General features: G+C 42.4%; 1 protein-coding gene across 1 annotated transcript; it reads right to left on the bottom strand.

The window, feature by feature from the left end:
• Positions 1-355: 355 nt before the first annotated feature.
• LOC311118599 (tripartite motif-containing protein 16-like) lies at positions 356-12388 on the bottom strand. Its single transcript, XM_084193389.1, has 6 exons — positions 11725-12388; positions 11371-11466; positions 2360-2593; positions 2092-2251; positions 1907-1966; positions 356-1670 (listed from the first exon to the last, which is right to left on the bottom strand). Exons 1-6 carry the CDS (start codon positions 12319-12321, stop codon positions 1156-1158), a joined length of 1662 nt encoding a protein of 553 aa, XP_084049515.1. The 5' UTR covers positions 12322-12388; the 3' UTR covers positions 356-1155.
• Positions 12389-14986: the final 2598 nt, after the last annotated feature.

Here is a 14986-nt window from a genome sequence, read left to right as displayed (position 1 = left end):
GAACAGGGAGAGATTTGGGACAGAGACAGTAACTCCTGTATGGAAATCTTCATTCTAATGACAGTGAGCAAATCTCCAATATCCACCCTATTCCCTATGTAGTGCACTACTTTAGATCTGGTCAGAAGTAGCCTAGTGCACTACGTAGGGAACAGGGTGTCATTTGGGCCAGAGTCAGTAACTCCCCTGGGTATGAATTGTCTCTCTATCTTATCTGTCTTCTATATGATGTTCTCCTCTCCTCCTCTCTTCTATCTATTCACTCTATTCTATCATCCACACCACATGCCAGCTTCAACACAATCCATTTACAAGTTAAAGACACACCTTGGAATAAATAGCAAAGGAAAACTACTACTAGATGTATTTTTTATTTCCCATCACCATGAATCATATTTAATAACTGAACAGTAGCAGACCTAACTTCATCTGTTCCTGACTCTGGGTAGTGGATTAAAAAGACCATCAATCTCCAATGATATTAAAGTACAATTCTGAACATTACTGATATACTGAGTGGCAAGTCAAGATAGCTGATGTTTTTATTGTTTGGTTAATAGCACCACCTGCTGGACAGGTTTAATATTGCTTGACTGAGCAGTACGGGAGAATAAAAGATGCCAAACTTAGGGCCGGTTTCCCGGACATCTCCATTGAACATGCTTTTTAGTCTAGGACTAGGCTTCATCTGTGTCCGGGAAACCGGCCCATATAGTTCAATTAGCAAGTAAGTAACACTACCTGTTCCATGATACTGAGGAAAATGACATTGAGACAGAGAACCAATTGAGAAAACATTTCAATGGTTCTGAATGACAACCAACATACATTAACAGCATACATCATGATTAATGTGAATATATAAGATTAAAACATTGCACTTTAAAAAAATATGAATGCATTGAATTGTAATTCATAACATCTTCTGAAGATCAAATCAATCAAATCATTGTACATAAAAACAGAGCAGAATGAATCATCACATCTGGGGACCATCACCACCAGCATGACTAGTATCTATGTGGACCCTACTACAGTTTAACCAGCTCAGCTATAGACTACACCAGCATGACTAGTATCTATGTGGACCCTACTACAGTTTAACCAGCTCAGCTATAGACTACACCAGCATGACTAGTATCTATGTGGACCCTATTACAGTTTAACCAGCTCAGCAGTACCATTACAGAGATCAAACCCAGGATAGAGGGGCTGAGTGAATGTGGTCTGGACTCTGTGGAGGAGGGTCATTGTGTCAGAGACACTGTAGAAGGACAGAGTACCTGCCTTGTGATCCAGGTACACTCCTACTCTGGAGGACTGAGGGCCTGATACTTTAGTCCTAACATAATTGTGTCTGAAACAATAACCACCTCTATAGTACTCTAAACTCCAGGACTTGTCATTGAGTCCAAATCCACCATCTGTCTCTGTTCTGCTGATGTCTTTATATGAGACTGCTGTATAAACATCCCCCCCACTCCACTCCACCTCCCAGTAACAGCGTCCAGACAGACCCTCTCTACACAGAACCTGACAATGGTTGGTGAATCTGTCTGGATGAACAGGATATGGTTGGACTTTGCCTGTATAGGTCACCTTTCTGTTCCCTTCAGACAGAGAGAGGCGTTTTTGTGCTGTGTTTGGGTCCAGTGTGAGCTGACAGGAATCTGGGAGAGGAGCAGAGCAGAGACCAATGAGGGGAGTTAGAACAATAAGTGAAGTCAGATACTGTATCTACCCTGTCTTTGATTAGAGCACAGCAGAGATCAAATCAGAGAAATATGAGGAGTCAGATAGATACCCAGTCTTTGATTAGATCTACTATTGCTATATATTTCTAGAGGGATTGTTAGGAGTGTCAGTAAAAAGAGACTGTTAGTTACTTCAGAATAAAGAGACTCACATTGTAAGAACTGTTCTCTGGTCTTGGGCTCTGGAGGCAGTACAACATCCACTATATTCACTACAGACACACAAACACATTCACAGAGAGAGGGAATGTTATCATCACACCATATTCCACATGTATATGACTAGTAGGGAACTTTCAATGGTCTAACGTTGATGTTCTTATTATTTTCAACACACCTGTAGTGGAGATCTTGGTCCATTCTCCTTTAAGGACGTCTTCTAGTTTATCTCTCAGTTCAGACACAGTCTTACTCACATCTCCAAAGTACTGAAGAGGACGGACAACGATGCTGGGTAAGTCTGAAGATACACTGGTACTGGAGAGAGACTGATAACTCTGGAGAGAGAGAGAGAAAGGGTGAGAGAGAGAGAGAGTGAGAGGGAGCAGAACCAAATGATTGAGAGTTTTAATTTCATATCACATGTAACAAGGCAGTTTAGTTACCTGGAGGAAATGGATGTGATCCTCTGTGTGTGAGAGCTGCTCCAGCTCAGTGCTTCTCTTCCTCAGCTCAGTTATCTCCTGCTCCAGTTGCTCCAGGAGTCCTTCAGCTTGACTCACTTGAGCCTTCTCTTGGGCTCTGATCAGCTCCTTCACCTCAGAGCGCCTTCTCTCAATGGAGCGGATCAGCTCAGTAAAGATCTTATCACTGTCCTCCACTGCTGCCTGTGCAGAGCGCTGTTAAGAGAGAGAGAGAGAGACTGACTTGTCTTACTTTAATGAGCCATCCTCATTACACTAACACCCCCACCCCCACCCCTAAAAACACATTGCGTGCCACCACAACCTCTACACAATCACATTATCCAGTACCCAACACCACAGTACAATACACCAACCAGCACCACATTCCAACCGTCCATCCAACCCCTCCTCTCCAGCCGTACAGACAGCCCCCCTGAGCCCCCATACCTCCTGAAAAATCTCCACATTGTTGATCATTTTGTACAACTCAAACTCAACCCTAAGGCGTCAACAGTAATGGCATTACCCTGGCAACACAGAAAAAACATGATGAACAGTCTGTCATTGCAGAAAACGGACACCCCTCCCCAACTCCCAGGTCAACCCGAGCCAACCAGCTATTGGTGTCCAGGGCTCCATGTAATACCCTCCACTGGACGACCCCTGACCTTTCCAGCACTGGGAGCTTATAGAGCACCCTCCACCTATACCCTGCCATGCTCTCAGCCCCCACAACCCCCTGCCACTGATGACCCTTCACTCCCACTAAGCTCAGATTGTTAAAAGTCAGTAAGTCCTCCAGACTCTCCTGCCAGTCCCCAGTCTCTGCTGTCACTTGCAGTGGTGGAAAAGGTGGTGGCCCCTCCTCAGGCTGCTCCAGCCCTCAGTACTTCAGCATAGAAATCAGAGACCCCTGCTGTATTGAGTCTCTCCTGCCGCATGATGAAGATCTGCTGATCCAGCCCCAAACCACCAGCCCTCCTCAACAGAGCACATGCTGGTTCCCTCCAGCCCACCTCCGTATGGTACAGAATCCTCTTTATCCCCAGGATAATAATAATATGCCATTTAGCAGACGCTTTTATCCAAAGCGACTTACAGTCATGTGCATACATTTTTACATATGGTCCCGGGGATCGAACCCACTACCCTGGCGTTACAAGCCGTGCTCTACCAGCTGAGCTACAGAGGACCACAGAGTTCTGACCTCTATAAATCAGAGTACAACTCCACAGCCTCATCTCCTCACAACAGAAGTTACCCACCCATCAGGCTCCCTCATCTCCCCACAACAGAAGTTAACCACCCATCAGGCTCCCTCATCTCCCCCACAACAGAAGTTACCCACCCATCAGGCTCCCTCATCTCCCCCACAACAGAAGTTACCCACCCATCAGGCTCCCTCATCTCCCAAACAACAGAAGTTACCCACCCATCAGGCTCCCTCATCTCCCTCACAACAGAAGTTACCCACCCATCAGGCTCCCTCATCTCCCCACAACAGAAGTTACCCACCCATCAGGATCCCTCATCTCCCCCACAACAGAAGTTACCCACCCATCAGGCTCCCTCATCTCCCCACAACAGAAGTTACCCGCCCATCAGACAAACGTAAAACAAGGGATTTTCTTGGTTTCCCCACTCTGTTTTTCCAACCCCTCTGGTGAAACAGAGAACTGAGCCCTGTACTATAATATAATATAATGTGCCATTTTGCAGACGCTTTTATCCAAAGCGACTTACAGTCATGCGTGCATATATATATATATATATATATATATATATATATATATATATATATATGTATTTTTTTTTTTTTGTGTATGGGTGGTCCCGGGGATCGAACCCACTACCCTGGCGTTACAAGCGCCGTGCTCTTTTGCTACCCCTGCACTAAGATTTCTGCCATGGCATTTAAATGTTTTTGGTTTACATATTCCCCCAGTCTTTGCCGCCGTTCATGTTAAGGAAGTCTAACCGTGAAATCTCCATAAGAGGTGGGAGGGAAATCACCACAATCAGAAACCAGTAGAGAAGCCCATAAAGCCGCCATGCCAGAAAAAACCATCAATTTAAGCAGATTCTGAAGACATGCCCTTAAGAACCCATGACCCATTTTCTCAGCCTATACCGCTTCCTGGGTGAGAGGACACTAAACCCCTCATTCTTCATCACGTGTTGTACTGACCTTACAAACCTTCCAGGATCAATCAAATAAGACTCCAGCAGAACCTTCTTTTTCCCCTTTAGTCTCCATCAGGAACCTAGAAAGTTCTCTCACCGTATATATACCTGTTCTCAACTGGCTTATAATATATATACTGTGCCCTCAGCCTGACAGCTCTGGATCCAATGAGCCGTCTGAAAACGAGACGCCTTGTCCTCCGCTCCCGCAGACTCACCTCCCCCCTCTTCCTCCTCCTCCATTGGCACGGTACCGTCCTCCTCCTCCCCAGTCTCTGCCCCCCTGCACTTCCCCCCTGATCAGAGCCTCTTCCCCAATGACAGGGAATATTTCCTGGGATGAGCCCACCAAGCCTTCGCCCACCGGAGTCTCCGTTATTACAGAAACCTGCCTCAGCTCATGTAACCCTCCCCACCACCGCTTTCTCCACAGCCTGCGCACCACCACTTGGCCATGCACTACTACCGTGTAGCTCAGTTGGTAGAGCATGGTGCTTGCAACGCCAGGGTTCTGGGTTCGTTTCCCAAGGGGGGACAGTACCCTCCTGGTACCCCTGCCATTTATTTTGCAATTCTGAGTAATCACTACTTTAGTAAGGATTAGTAAGGAAAAACACTTTATTCAGTACTACTGCAGTTGCTTAATAATTCCAATAGATGGCAGCATAAGACCATGAATGACATTTCAGAAGATTAGTTTAGTTCTCTCCCTGGATACACCACCACTCCACCTCACAGGAAAACTCCTGCCTGAGCTTTTTACTGTCCCTTTCCACACTGCTAACGCAAGAGGAAGGACTGAAAAAGCATTTAACACATTACTGTGAAGTAATATAATGATGATTCATGTTTATTATTACCTGTTTTTATGGTCATGTTTTGAAATTATACTTAATTACTATAATGATTATCAATAAGCCTAAACATTAATTCAGTCACCTCTGGTCAACAAAAACGTATTTTCCTAGTACATTAATTGTCAAATTCATCAACCAGCATCGAGCACTCTGCCTTCTCACGCAAGCAAGGGGCATGTTGAGGTAAATATGCTAACCGCAACGGTTGCATTATGTAATTTATTGGTGGGCTGGAAGATGCAGTGTTTTTTATTTTCTATTCAGAGGCTATTTACTCCCAATATGAGATAATTTTATATAGAAGGTTTTTATAATGCATGTTTACTAGGGTTGAGGTTAGCGCATCTGAGTAGGGATTATTTGGATTCAATACCTGTCCTACCTATCAATCATATTGCTGCTTGTAGCCTATAACTGATGATCCCCACCAGGGGCGGTGTGTTCATTAGGGCGATATGGGCGACGCACTGCCAAACGGGAAAAGCAAGGGATTTTTTTTCTAATCAATTATATCACGGCAACAGTAGTTATCAGTTTTCTAATCTAGACGTCTGATCTGCCACTAAATGTCCAATCAGGCTAAAGTCGTGCTTCAAATGGCCCCGCCCGTTTTGGGGCTATTTCAGTCAGGTTGAAAATCGCCCAGAAGTCTCTCATAGCCTCTCATGTAAAATCTTTTTTTTTTTCAAATATCAGAGCTTTCAATACAATCTCTATGGGTTTCTGAGGGCTTGCACTTACGCGCTTTCGTCATACGTAACATAACCATGAACGTAACTAAGAAAAGAGCGGGTAGCAGCGTCAATCAATTCACGTACTACTATCAAGATGGCTAGCGTTCAGTGCAACTCGATTGTCTCTTTGAAAGAAGTTCACATCAAAGACCATTCAAAACGAGCTACTGGAGTGTATGCTAGCGGTCATGAGGGAACATATTGTGGAGGAGGTGAAGTCGGCGAACTTCGTAGCTATCCAAGCTGACGAGACCACGGACGTTTCTACACAGACACAGCTGGTGCTTGTGCTGAGGTACATAGATAGCAGCCACAAAGTGCAGGAGCGCTTTTTTGAGTTCCTTCCCATCTCGGAATCAACCTCAGTCTCAATGTGCTCAGTGTGCTTTTGGAGAGACTGAACGGTCTTTTTGCCGACGACGAGAAAGTCAAACTCATTGCGCAAGTTTACGATGGAGCCAGTGTGATGAGGCGAGAGAAGGCTGGTGTGCAGCAAAAGGTGCGTGAGCATTTCAAGAATGCCCATTACGTGCATTGCTATGTGCATCAGCTGAATTTTATCATGCAGCAAGCTACTTCTCGCATCAAAAAAGTAACTAGTAAACTAGTCCTCAGCATGCCTGATTTCAATGAGAAAGTCATTGACCGCTTTGCTGCATTGAAAGAGAGAAGAGAACAGTTTCAGTACAAGTAATGTAGCCTCTCTCTCTCTTTGTCCCTCCCTGTCTGTCTCTTTAACACACACACGCCCAAATCAGTTCACAGTTGGTTGTTTAAAATAGTTATTTTTCATTTTAAAAAAACTAAAAAAAAAATTTTACAAATCTATACAATTGGCCAGAATATGGTTGTTCATATTTACAAATCTATACAATTGGCCAGAATATGGTTGTTCATTTTTACAAAGCCATACAGATAGCTGTGTTTACCTTTTCTAGAAATTATTTTCAAATTCTGTTTTCAGGCAAAATGTCTATCACTGTTCATTTTCACAAATCTATACAAGAGGGCAGAATATGGAAGTCTATAAAAATTTCTTATTACCAATAACTTGCATCAATGTTTTCAGTAGCCTCTATCAAAAGCTCCTGCTTGCTTGTTGTGAATTATGCTCAGGTGCACATATTTCCAATTCAACCATGAGGCCTTTTTGAAGCAAGTAATGTGTATATCAGTATTGACTTATATGCTGCCCCTGTCTTCATGTTGTTGCTGGACATATCTTTTTTAAAATGTGTGTAGGTCACCTAAATCATCAGAAAAATTGCCCCCCCTGAGAATTTTTTCAGGAGCCGCCACTGATCCCCACACTAGAAAACTATCTGTGCTAGCAAACCCTGTGTTCCACCCCTCCCCTGTGTAACCTTGAGGTTTGTTAAGGAACAAACACTTGTCTACGAAAAGAGACAACATGTTTAACGGATTCCGCTTGGCACCCAGCCGAGAGCACACGAAAACCACTTGCAAATTTACCAAAACTAACCAAATACTTGCGGTCTGTTCGTAAGCAATAAACGGAGGCAGATTAGCCACCACAACTCTTATCGAAAGAGGCGACATCTGCACCAACACACCCCTCACAAAAATCCCACTCGCAACAAGACAAAGCTTTTTCATTAACACAACCACCGCCTTGTTCATTCTGGATGCAGAGTGCAGATGTCCTGCTCCAACCTGTTCGCCGACCATGAGCAAAACTTCCTCCACACCTTTCTCCGGAACGCACCCGAAGCGACAGCGTTTCTTCTCCACTCGGTTGAGGCCATCACGCCGCCCTAACAAACTACCCCTACTCCCCCATCAACTCTAAACGATAAACAGTGGAAACCAATAAACAAACCCTCAAACCATGAGGAAATACATTCAGAGAATACGCAAGAACCAAAAGAAAAAAGAATAGTAGCCCTCCTCACAAACCACAAATTTCTCACACAACCAACTTCTTCTTCTATGATATAATGGCGGTCCACAAACCAACATTAAAGGTGCATGCCGCCACCTACTGTGCTGGAGTGTGTGGTCAATCACGGTTTCCAACATTTCTAAATCCTCCTACCTAACTCAGTACTTCTGAGAAAATAAAGAAGAGCCCTACTAACTTCTAATAGACCCTCCCCCATCCCCAAAATCCCTTCCAACCCCCCCAACCCCGTCCAACCTCAATGACCCTACACTTCAATCTTTCCCTCCCTTCAACATACTTACAACAATATAACAACACATGCTCCACCGTTTCATCGACCGTACACTCCAGACACAAACCATTCCCATGCTTGCCAACCAGATGTAATGACGAGATCAATGTACAATGTCCTAAGCGCAATCTAGTAAACACCACATCTTCCTTCCTAATCTGACCTTTGAATCTTGGTCCATCGACCTTTCTGTAAAACTGTCAACTATTCATATAAATGCCGGCCCTTGTGCTCAGAGTACCATCTCTTCTGCCACACATCTATCAAAATGGCTCTGATCTTACATTTGGCCTCACCTCTACCCAGTGGAACATTAATATCAATTATATCTCATTTCAAAGCTCTTTTAGCTAACTGGTCTACACTTTCATTCCCTTCCCCACCCGAATGTGCTGGGACCCAGCAGAATGTCACTACTACACCCATTATCTCAATTCTCCATAATAACATTAATACCTCCAATAGCAGGTCACTCCTATTAGATTTACCAGATGATAAACTATTCAATACAGACAGAGAATCTGAGTATACTATAATTCTAACAGGTTGTACGTCCTCCACCCACTGGAGGGCAACTATTATTGTCAACCAGTTTCTCTATATCACTGACTTCTGACCAATCTTTCCTTTTCTCTACCAAGGTTAGATCAACAACAGGGTCTGGGAGTAACCATGGAGGAACATCCCCTATCACCACAGAAGGGCCAACCTCCAACTCCCTCAAACCACTCTCATCAGCAAGCTTTCCAACTGTCCAACCAAAACCACTGCCTTGTCTACTAGTATATTCCCAACAGTCATCTAGAACAGTAGCAGTGGGATGCTCAACCTCACAGCCTTTCAACCCAATAAGATAATGACCATTTTTTACGCTGTATATCCAAAGGCATCTCTCCTGCCTCCACTAGTAAGGCACATACAGATGTTGATTTAAATGCACCAATACATATCCTTAAAGCTATATACTGGATTCTGTCCAGCTTCTGAAGCCAAGTCTTTACCTCTGCTCCATAAATCACCAGTAATCAATTGTCGTCCTGATCAGAGCTCTATAAATATCCATCAACAATTGTCTGTCAGCACCCTATTCATAACCAGAGACCCACACAACCAACTACCATGAAAGTTAATGAATGAGAGAGACAGAGACATCGTTACAACACTGTACATAGCCATAATATAACGGTTCTTCTTCTTTGGAGTTTAACGGCGGTTGGCATCCAATATGTTGCATTACCGCCCCCAATTGGACTATAATATAATTCCATTATACTTTGTTATACAAAATGGGAAAAGGGGAAATTATAATAATACAAAAAACACCCTTCCAACTAACCCTACACTCATTAAATACCCACTACCCCATTCCACTACTTTGACCCTATCTGCTCCTGCACCATGCCAACGGCCTGGGAGGACGGGACACCACCACTCAACACACCCTGTAACTCCTCTGAAGTCAAATCTTGTATGCCCATATACTTCTCTGCAGCTGCCACCACAACATCTATTTTCTGTGATTTACGTTCCATTTCTGCGGTACAGTTGATAACCATTGCTATGAACGCTAAGAAGCTAACTTTACTAAAGCATATATCACTCGTTGGCCTATCCCTCTGTGCTGGCACAGATCTACTACTCACAGGGATCCTCTCAGGATCTCTCACCCTTGACCCATCCTCCTCTACTTCCTTCACTGCCTCAGCATACGACACCTTCTGCACTACTCTGACTCTAGCCACCTCAACCTGCCTCTCTCGCACCGGACACTTCCGATCCCCAGCAACATGGGCATCCCAACAGTTGACACACACAACTTTATCCACCGAAACTACACAATCCTCTATCCCATGCCCTCCTGCACACGTCCCACATCTTGGATCTCCCTCCTACAAACTGCTGACCATAAACGTTGCACCTGAAACAAAGCAGTGGATTCGCCACAAAAGCTCTAACAGGATAACTGATATATCCTACCATGACTTTGTTGGGTAAAGACTCAAAACTCAAAAGGACTGACAGTGACTCCTCTGTTTCACCACGCTCACCACCGGGTCTGTGTTGCACCAAACGGCGGGAATCACAAACACCAGGAAGCTTAAACTTGAATTGCTCCACCTCCACACTTAACGCTACCCCAGAAATCACTCATTTCAATGGTGCCCTGTTCCTAAGAGCAAAGCAAGAAACAGATCTTGACCCAAGTTGCGTGACACGGAGCGCCCACTCCCTCTGGTCAGAAGAAACACAAACAAATATCACAAGTCCACTACAGGTTACCTTCACTGATTCATCTGTACCCAACTCTTTTCCCACCCACCCTGAAACTACAAATGGATCTGCCAAAAGGTATGGATCCACTTTCTCCAACAATGTAACTCCTACTGCACCAGATTCTTCTTTATCATGTCCATTGATGCCAGGCTCTGGTTCTGAGCTCTTCACCACACCTTCTACCTCACTTAACTCTCCCTCATTCATTTCCATTTCACCTCCAGAACTCAGTCTGGCGAATGGCTCACTCTGTTTGCACTTGAGTTATAACATTTGAAATGTCTCTATTCCTTTTAAACTTTTGTGAGTGTAATGTTTACTGTTCATTTCTGATTGTTTATTATTTATTTCACTTGCTTTGGTAATGTAACATATGTTTCCAATGCCAATAAAGCCCATTTTATTGAATCGAGAGAGAGAGCTCCCTGTTAATGTATAGCAGACATGAGTCGCTCATGGTTACTCATGGTTATGTGAAGAGGTAGAGCCGCTTGCGACTTTAAATCAGTCAGAACAATAGGGAATGTCCTTTTGGTCAAGATGATGGTTTCTCCCTCAGTAGACCCGGGTTCATAACCCGTCAGTTACATTAAGCAGTCTATTCTCTGACAGGGGTCCAGACAGCCTGTTCCCAACAGTGGGGCCAGTGGGATTGGATAGGGGCCCCTCTCTCTCTCTCCCTCTCTCTCTCTCTGACTGGAGGAGAGAAGTGAAATGGTGTGTCTCCTCTGGTCAACAATACTCACCTTGAGACACTCCACAGCCTGTTGGAGCTCCTTCAGGTCCTTCTCTCTATCCTGGAATCTCTGCTGGACTTTCTGCTGACTCATCCCCAGCTGCCTCTGTGGAGAATCACTCTTCAATGAGCTATCAAGCTTTATTTGTCCACTAGATCAATAGTATAGTAATGTGACATAGAGGAAGGTCTAAAATGGTGATACATTTGGATCAAACTTAATATACTCCAGGTTTGTGTTCATATTTGTTCTGCAGAGGATCGATATCATTTGAATGATCTCATATTCAAACAGCCTTAGTTCCTACTGTATCTTTAATTCTTTGTTTATCAGACAGTCACCAACAAGTAGTTCTGGTCTTACCTGTTTCTCAGTCCTCTCTGCTGCAGCTGACACTGTATCATGGCCTTTATGTTCATCCATCACACACAGCAGACAGATACACTGCTGATCGGTACGACAGTAAACCTCCAGCAGTTTGTCATGATGAGAGCAGATCTTCTCCTGTAGTTGTGCGGTGGCTTTGACCAGCTTGTGCTTCTTGAAAGCAGGAGATTCATAGTGAGATTGGAGGTGAGTCTCACAGTAAGAGGCCAGACACACCAAACAGGACATGAGGGCTTTCTGCTTTCTGGTCCCAGTGCAGAAATCACACGCCACATCTCCAGGTCCAGCATAGCACAGAGCAGGAGGGGGAGCAGCCTGGAGTCCAGTCTTCTTCAGTTTCTCCACCACTTCAGCCAGCACGATGTTTCTCTTCAGAACAGGCCTTGGGGTAAAAGTCTCTCTGCACTGAGGACAGCTATAGACCCCTTTCAGAACATCCTGATCCCAGCAGCCCTCAATACAGCTTCTACAGTAACTGTGTCCACAGGGAATAGCCACTGGCTCCTTCAGTAGATCCAGACAGACAGAACAACAGAACTGGTCCTGGTCCAGCAGAACTCCCTGCTGAGCCATTTGGACGGTTGTTTACTCTCACACAGACAGACGACACAGAGAATCAGATAAGTTTCGTTTCCACAGAAGAGAGTTTGTGGGAGGGGGAGGGACTTCCTGGTTCTGCCAGAGGGGTGGGGTTAGAGGGAGGGAGGGGTTAGAGAGAGAGAGAGAGAGAGAGAGAGAGAGAGAGAGAGAGTGAGAGAGGGAGAGAGAGAGAGAGAGAGAGAGAGAGAGAGAGAGAGAGAGAGAGAGAGAGAGAGAGAGAACTGTCCACAATGTTAATAGAGACAAATATTTGTGTTCCTAGGTTAGGGCCCTTAATGTGGAATAAATTAAATAGAGTGGTTAGAATATATAAAGGGTAACAGTTTCTATGAAGTATATATGTATAATGCTTTTAATGACACTAACAATAAGAAATGAATACCGTATGTATTGACTGATCATTGAGAATGATGTAACACTTTACATTACAGTGTGTTTATTGGTGTGTAATTATTCCTGTTAGTCCAGTGGTGTAAAAGTACTGTGATGCCTCATTCTTCCACTGTACTAGCAGCAGTAACCCTAGCCAGTAATAAGGCTACTGGAATGGAAAGTGTTACAGGAAATATAAAGGAAGGATTTATACATGTCATCTATGATATACTCTATGTAATGATATGTCTATGTCTTCTAGATGGTGTTCTATACTGTATGTAATGATATGTCTATGTCTTCTATATGGTGTTCTATACTGTATGTAATGATATGTCTATGTCTTCTAGATGGTATTCTATACTGTATGTAATGATATGTCTATGTCTTCTATATGGTGTTCTATACTGTATGTAATGATATGTCTATGTCTTCTATATGGTGTTCTATACTGTATGTAATGATATGTCTATGTCTTCTAGATGGTGTTCTATACTGTATGTAATGATATGTCTATGTCTTCTATATAGTGTTCTATACTGTATGTAATGATGTGTCTATGTCTTCTAGATGGTGTTCTATACTGTATGTAATGATATGTCTATGTCTTCTATATGGTGTTCTATACTGTATGTAATGATATGTCTATGTCTTCTAGATGGTGTTCTATACTGTATGTAATGATATGTCTATGTCTTCTATATGGTGTTCTATACTGTATGTAATGATATGTCTATGTCTTCTATATGGTGTTCTATACTGTATGTAATGATATGTCTATGTCTTCTATATGGTGTTCTATACTGTATGTAATGATATGTCTATGTCTTCTAGATGGTGTTCTATACTGTATGTAATGATATGTCTATGTCTTCTAGATGGTGTTCTATACTGTATGTAATGATATGTCTATGTCTTCTATATGGTGTTCTATACTGTATGTAATGATATGTCTATGTCTTCTATATGGTGTTCTATACTGTATGTAATGATATGTCTATGTCTTCTATATGGTGTTCTATACTGTATGTAATGATATGTCTATGTCTTCTATATGGCGTTCTATACTGTATGTAATGATATGTCTATGTCTTCTAGATGGTGTTCTATACTGTATGTAATGATATGTCTATGTCTTCTATATGGTGTTCTATACTGTATGTAATGATATGTCTATGTCTTCTAGATGGTGTTCTATACTGTATGTAATGATATGTCTATGTCTTCTAGATGGTGTTCTATACTGTATGTAATGATATGTCTATGTCTTCTAGATGGTGTTCTATACTGTATGTAATGATATTTCTATGTCTTCTATATGGTGTTCTATACTGTATGTAATGATATGTCTATGTCTTCTATATGGTGTTCTATACTGTATGTAATGATATGTATGTCTTCTAGATGGTGTTCTATACTGTATGTAATGATATGTCTATGTCTTCTATATGGTATTATATACTGTATGTAATGATATGTCTATGTCTTCTATATGGTGTTCTATACTGTATGTAATGATATGTCTATGTCTTCTAGATGGTGTTCTATACTGTATGTAATGATATGTCTATGTCTTCTATATGGTGTTCTATACTGTATGTAATGATATGTCTATGTCTTCTATATGGTGTTCTATACTCTATGTAATGATATGTCTATGTCTTATATATGGTGTTCTATACTGTATGTAATGATATGTCTATGTCTTCTATATGGTGTTCTATACTGTATGTAATGATATGTCTATGTCTTCTAGATGGTGTTATATACTGTATGTAATGATATGTATATGTCTTCTATATGGTGTTCTATACTGTATGTAATGATATGTCTATGTCTTCTATATGGTGTTCTATACTGTATGTAATGATATGTCTATGTCTTCTATATGGTGTTCTATACTGTATGTAATGATATGTCTATGTCTTCTATATGGTGTTCTATACTGTATGTAATGATATGTCTATGTCTTCTAGATGGTGTTCTATACTGTATGTAATGATATGTCTATGTCTTCTAGATGGTGTTCTATACTCTATGTAATGATATGTCTATGTCTTCTATATGGTGTTCTATACTGTATGTAAATATATAAAAAATATAATATATCAAAATATATATATCCTTTATGATAAAGCATTGCATTCATATCATCACATTTGGGTAGTGGCATAGAGCAGTAGAGTAGAGGCACTTACAGAAGTTGGACACATGGGGGACATTTTTAGTAGCATAATGGCCGAGAAAATGTTGGCCTTTTAGAAAC

Source organism: Coregonus lavaretus, assembly GCF_964263955.1.
Source record: "Coregonus lavaretus genome assembly, contig: HAP1_SCAFFOLD_3786, whole genome shotgun sequence".
Lineage (NCBI taxonomy): Eukaryota > Metazoa > Chordata > Actinopteri > Salmoniformes > Salmonidae > Coregonus > Coregonus lavaretus.
Note: the sequence above shows the minus strand (reverse complement) of the source record. Positions and strands in the feature narration are given on the sequence as shown.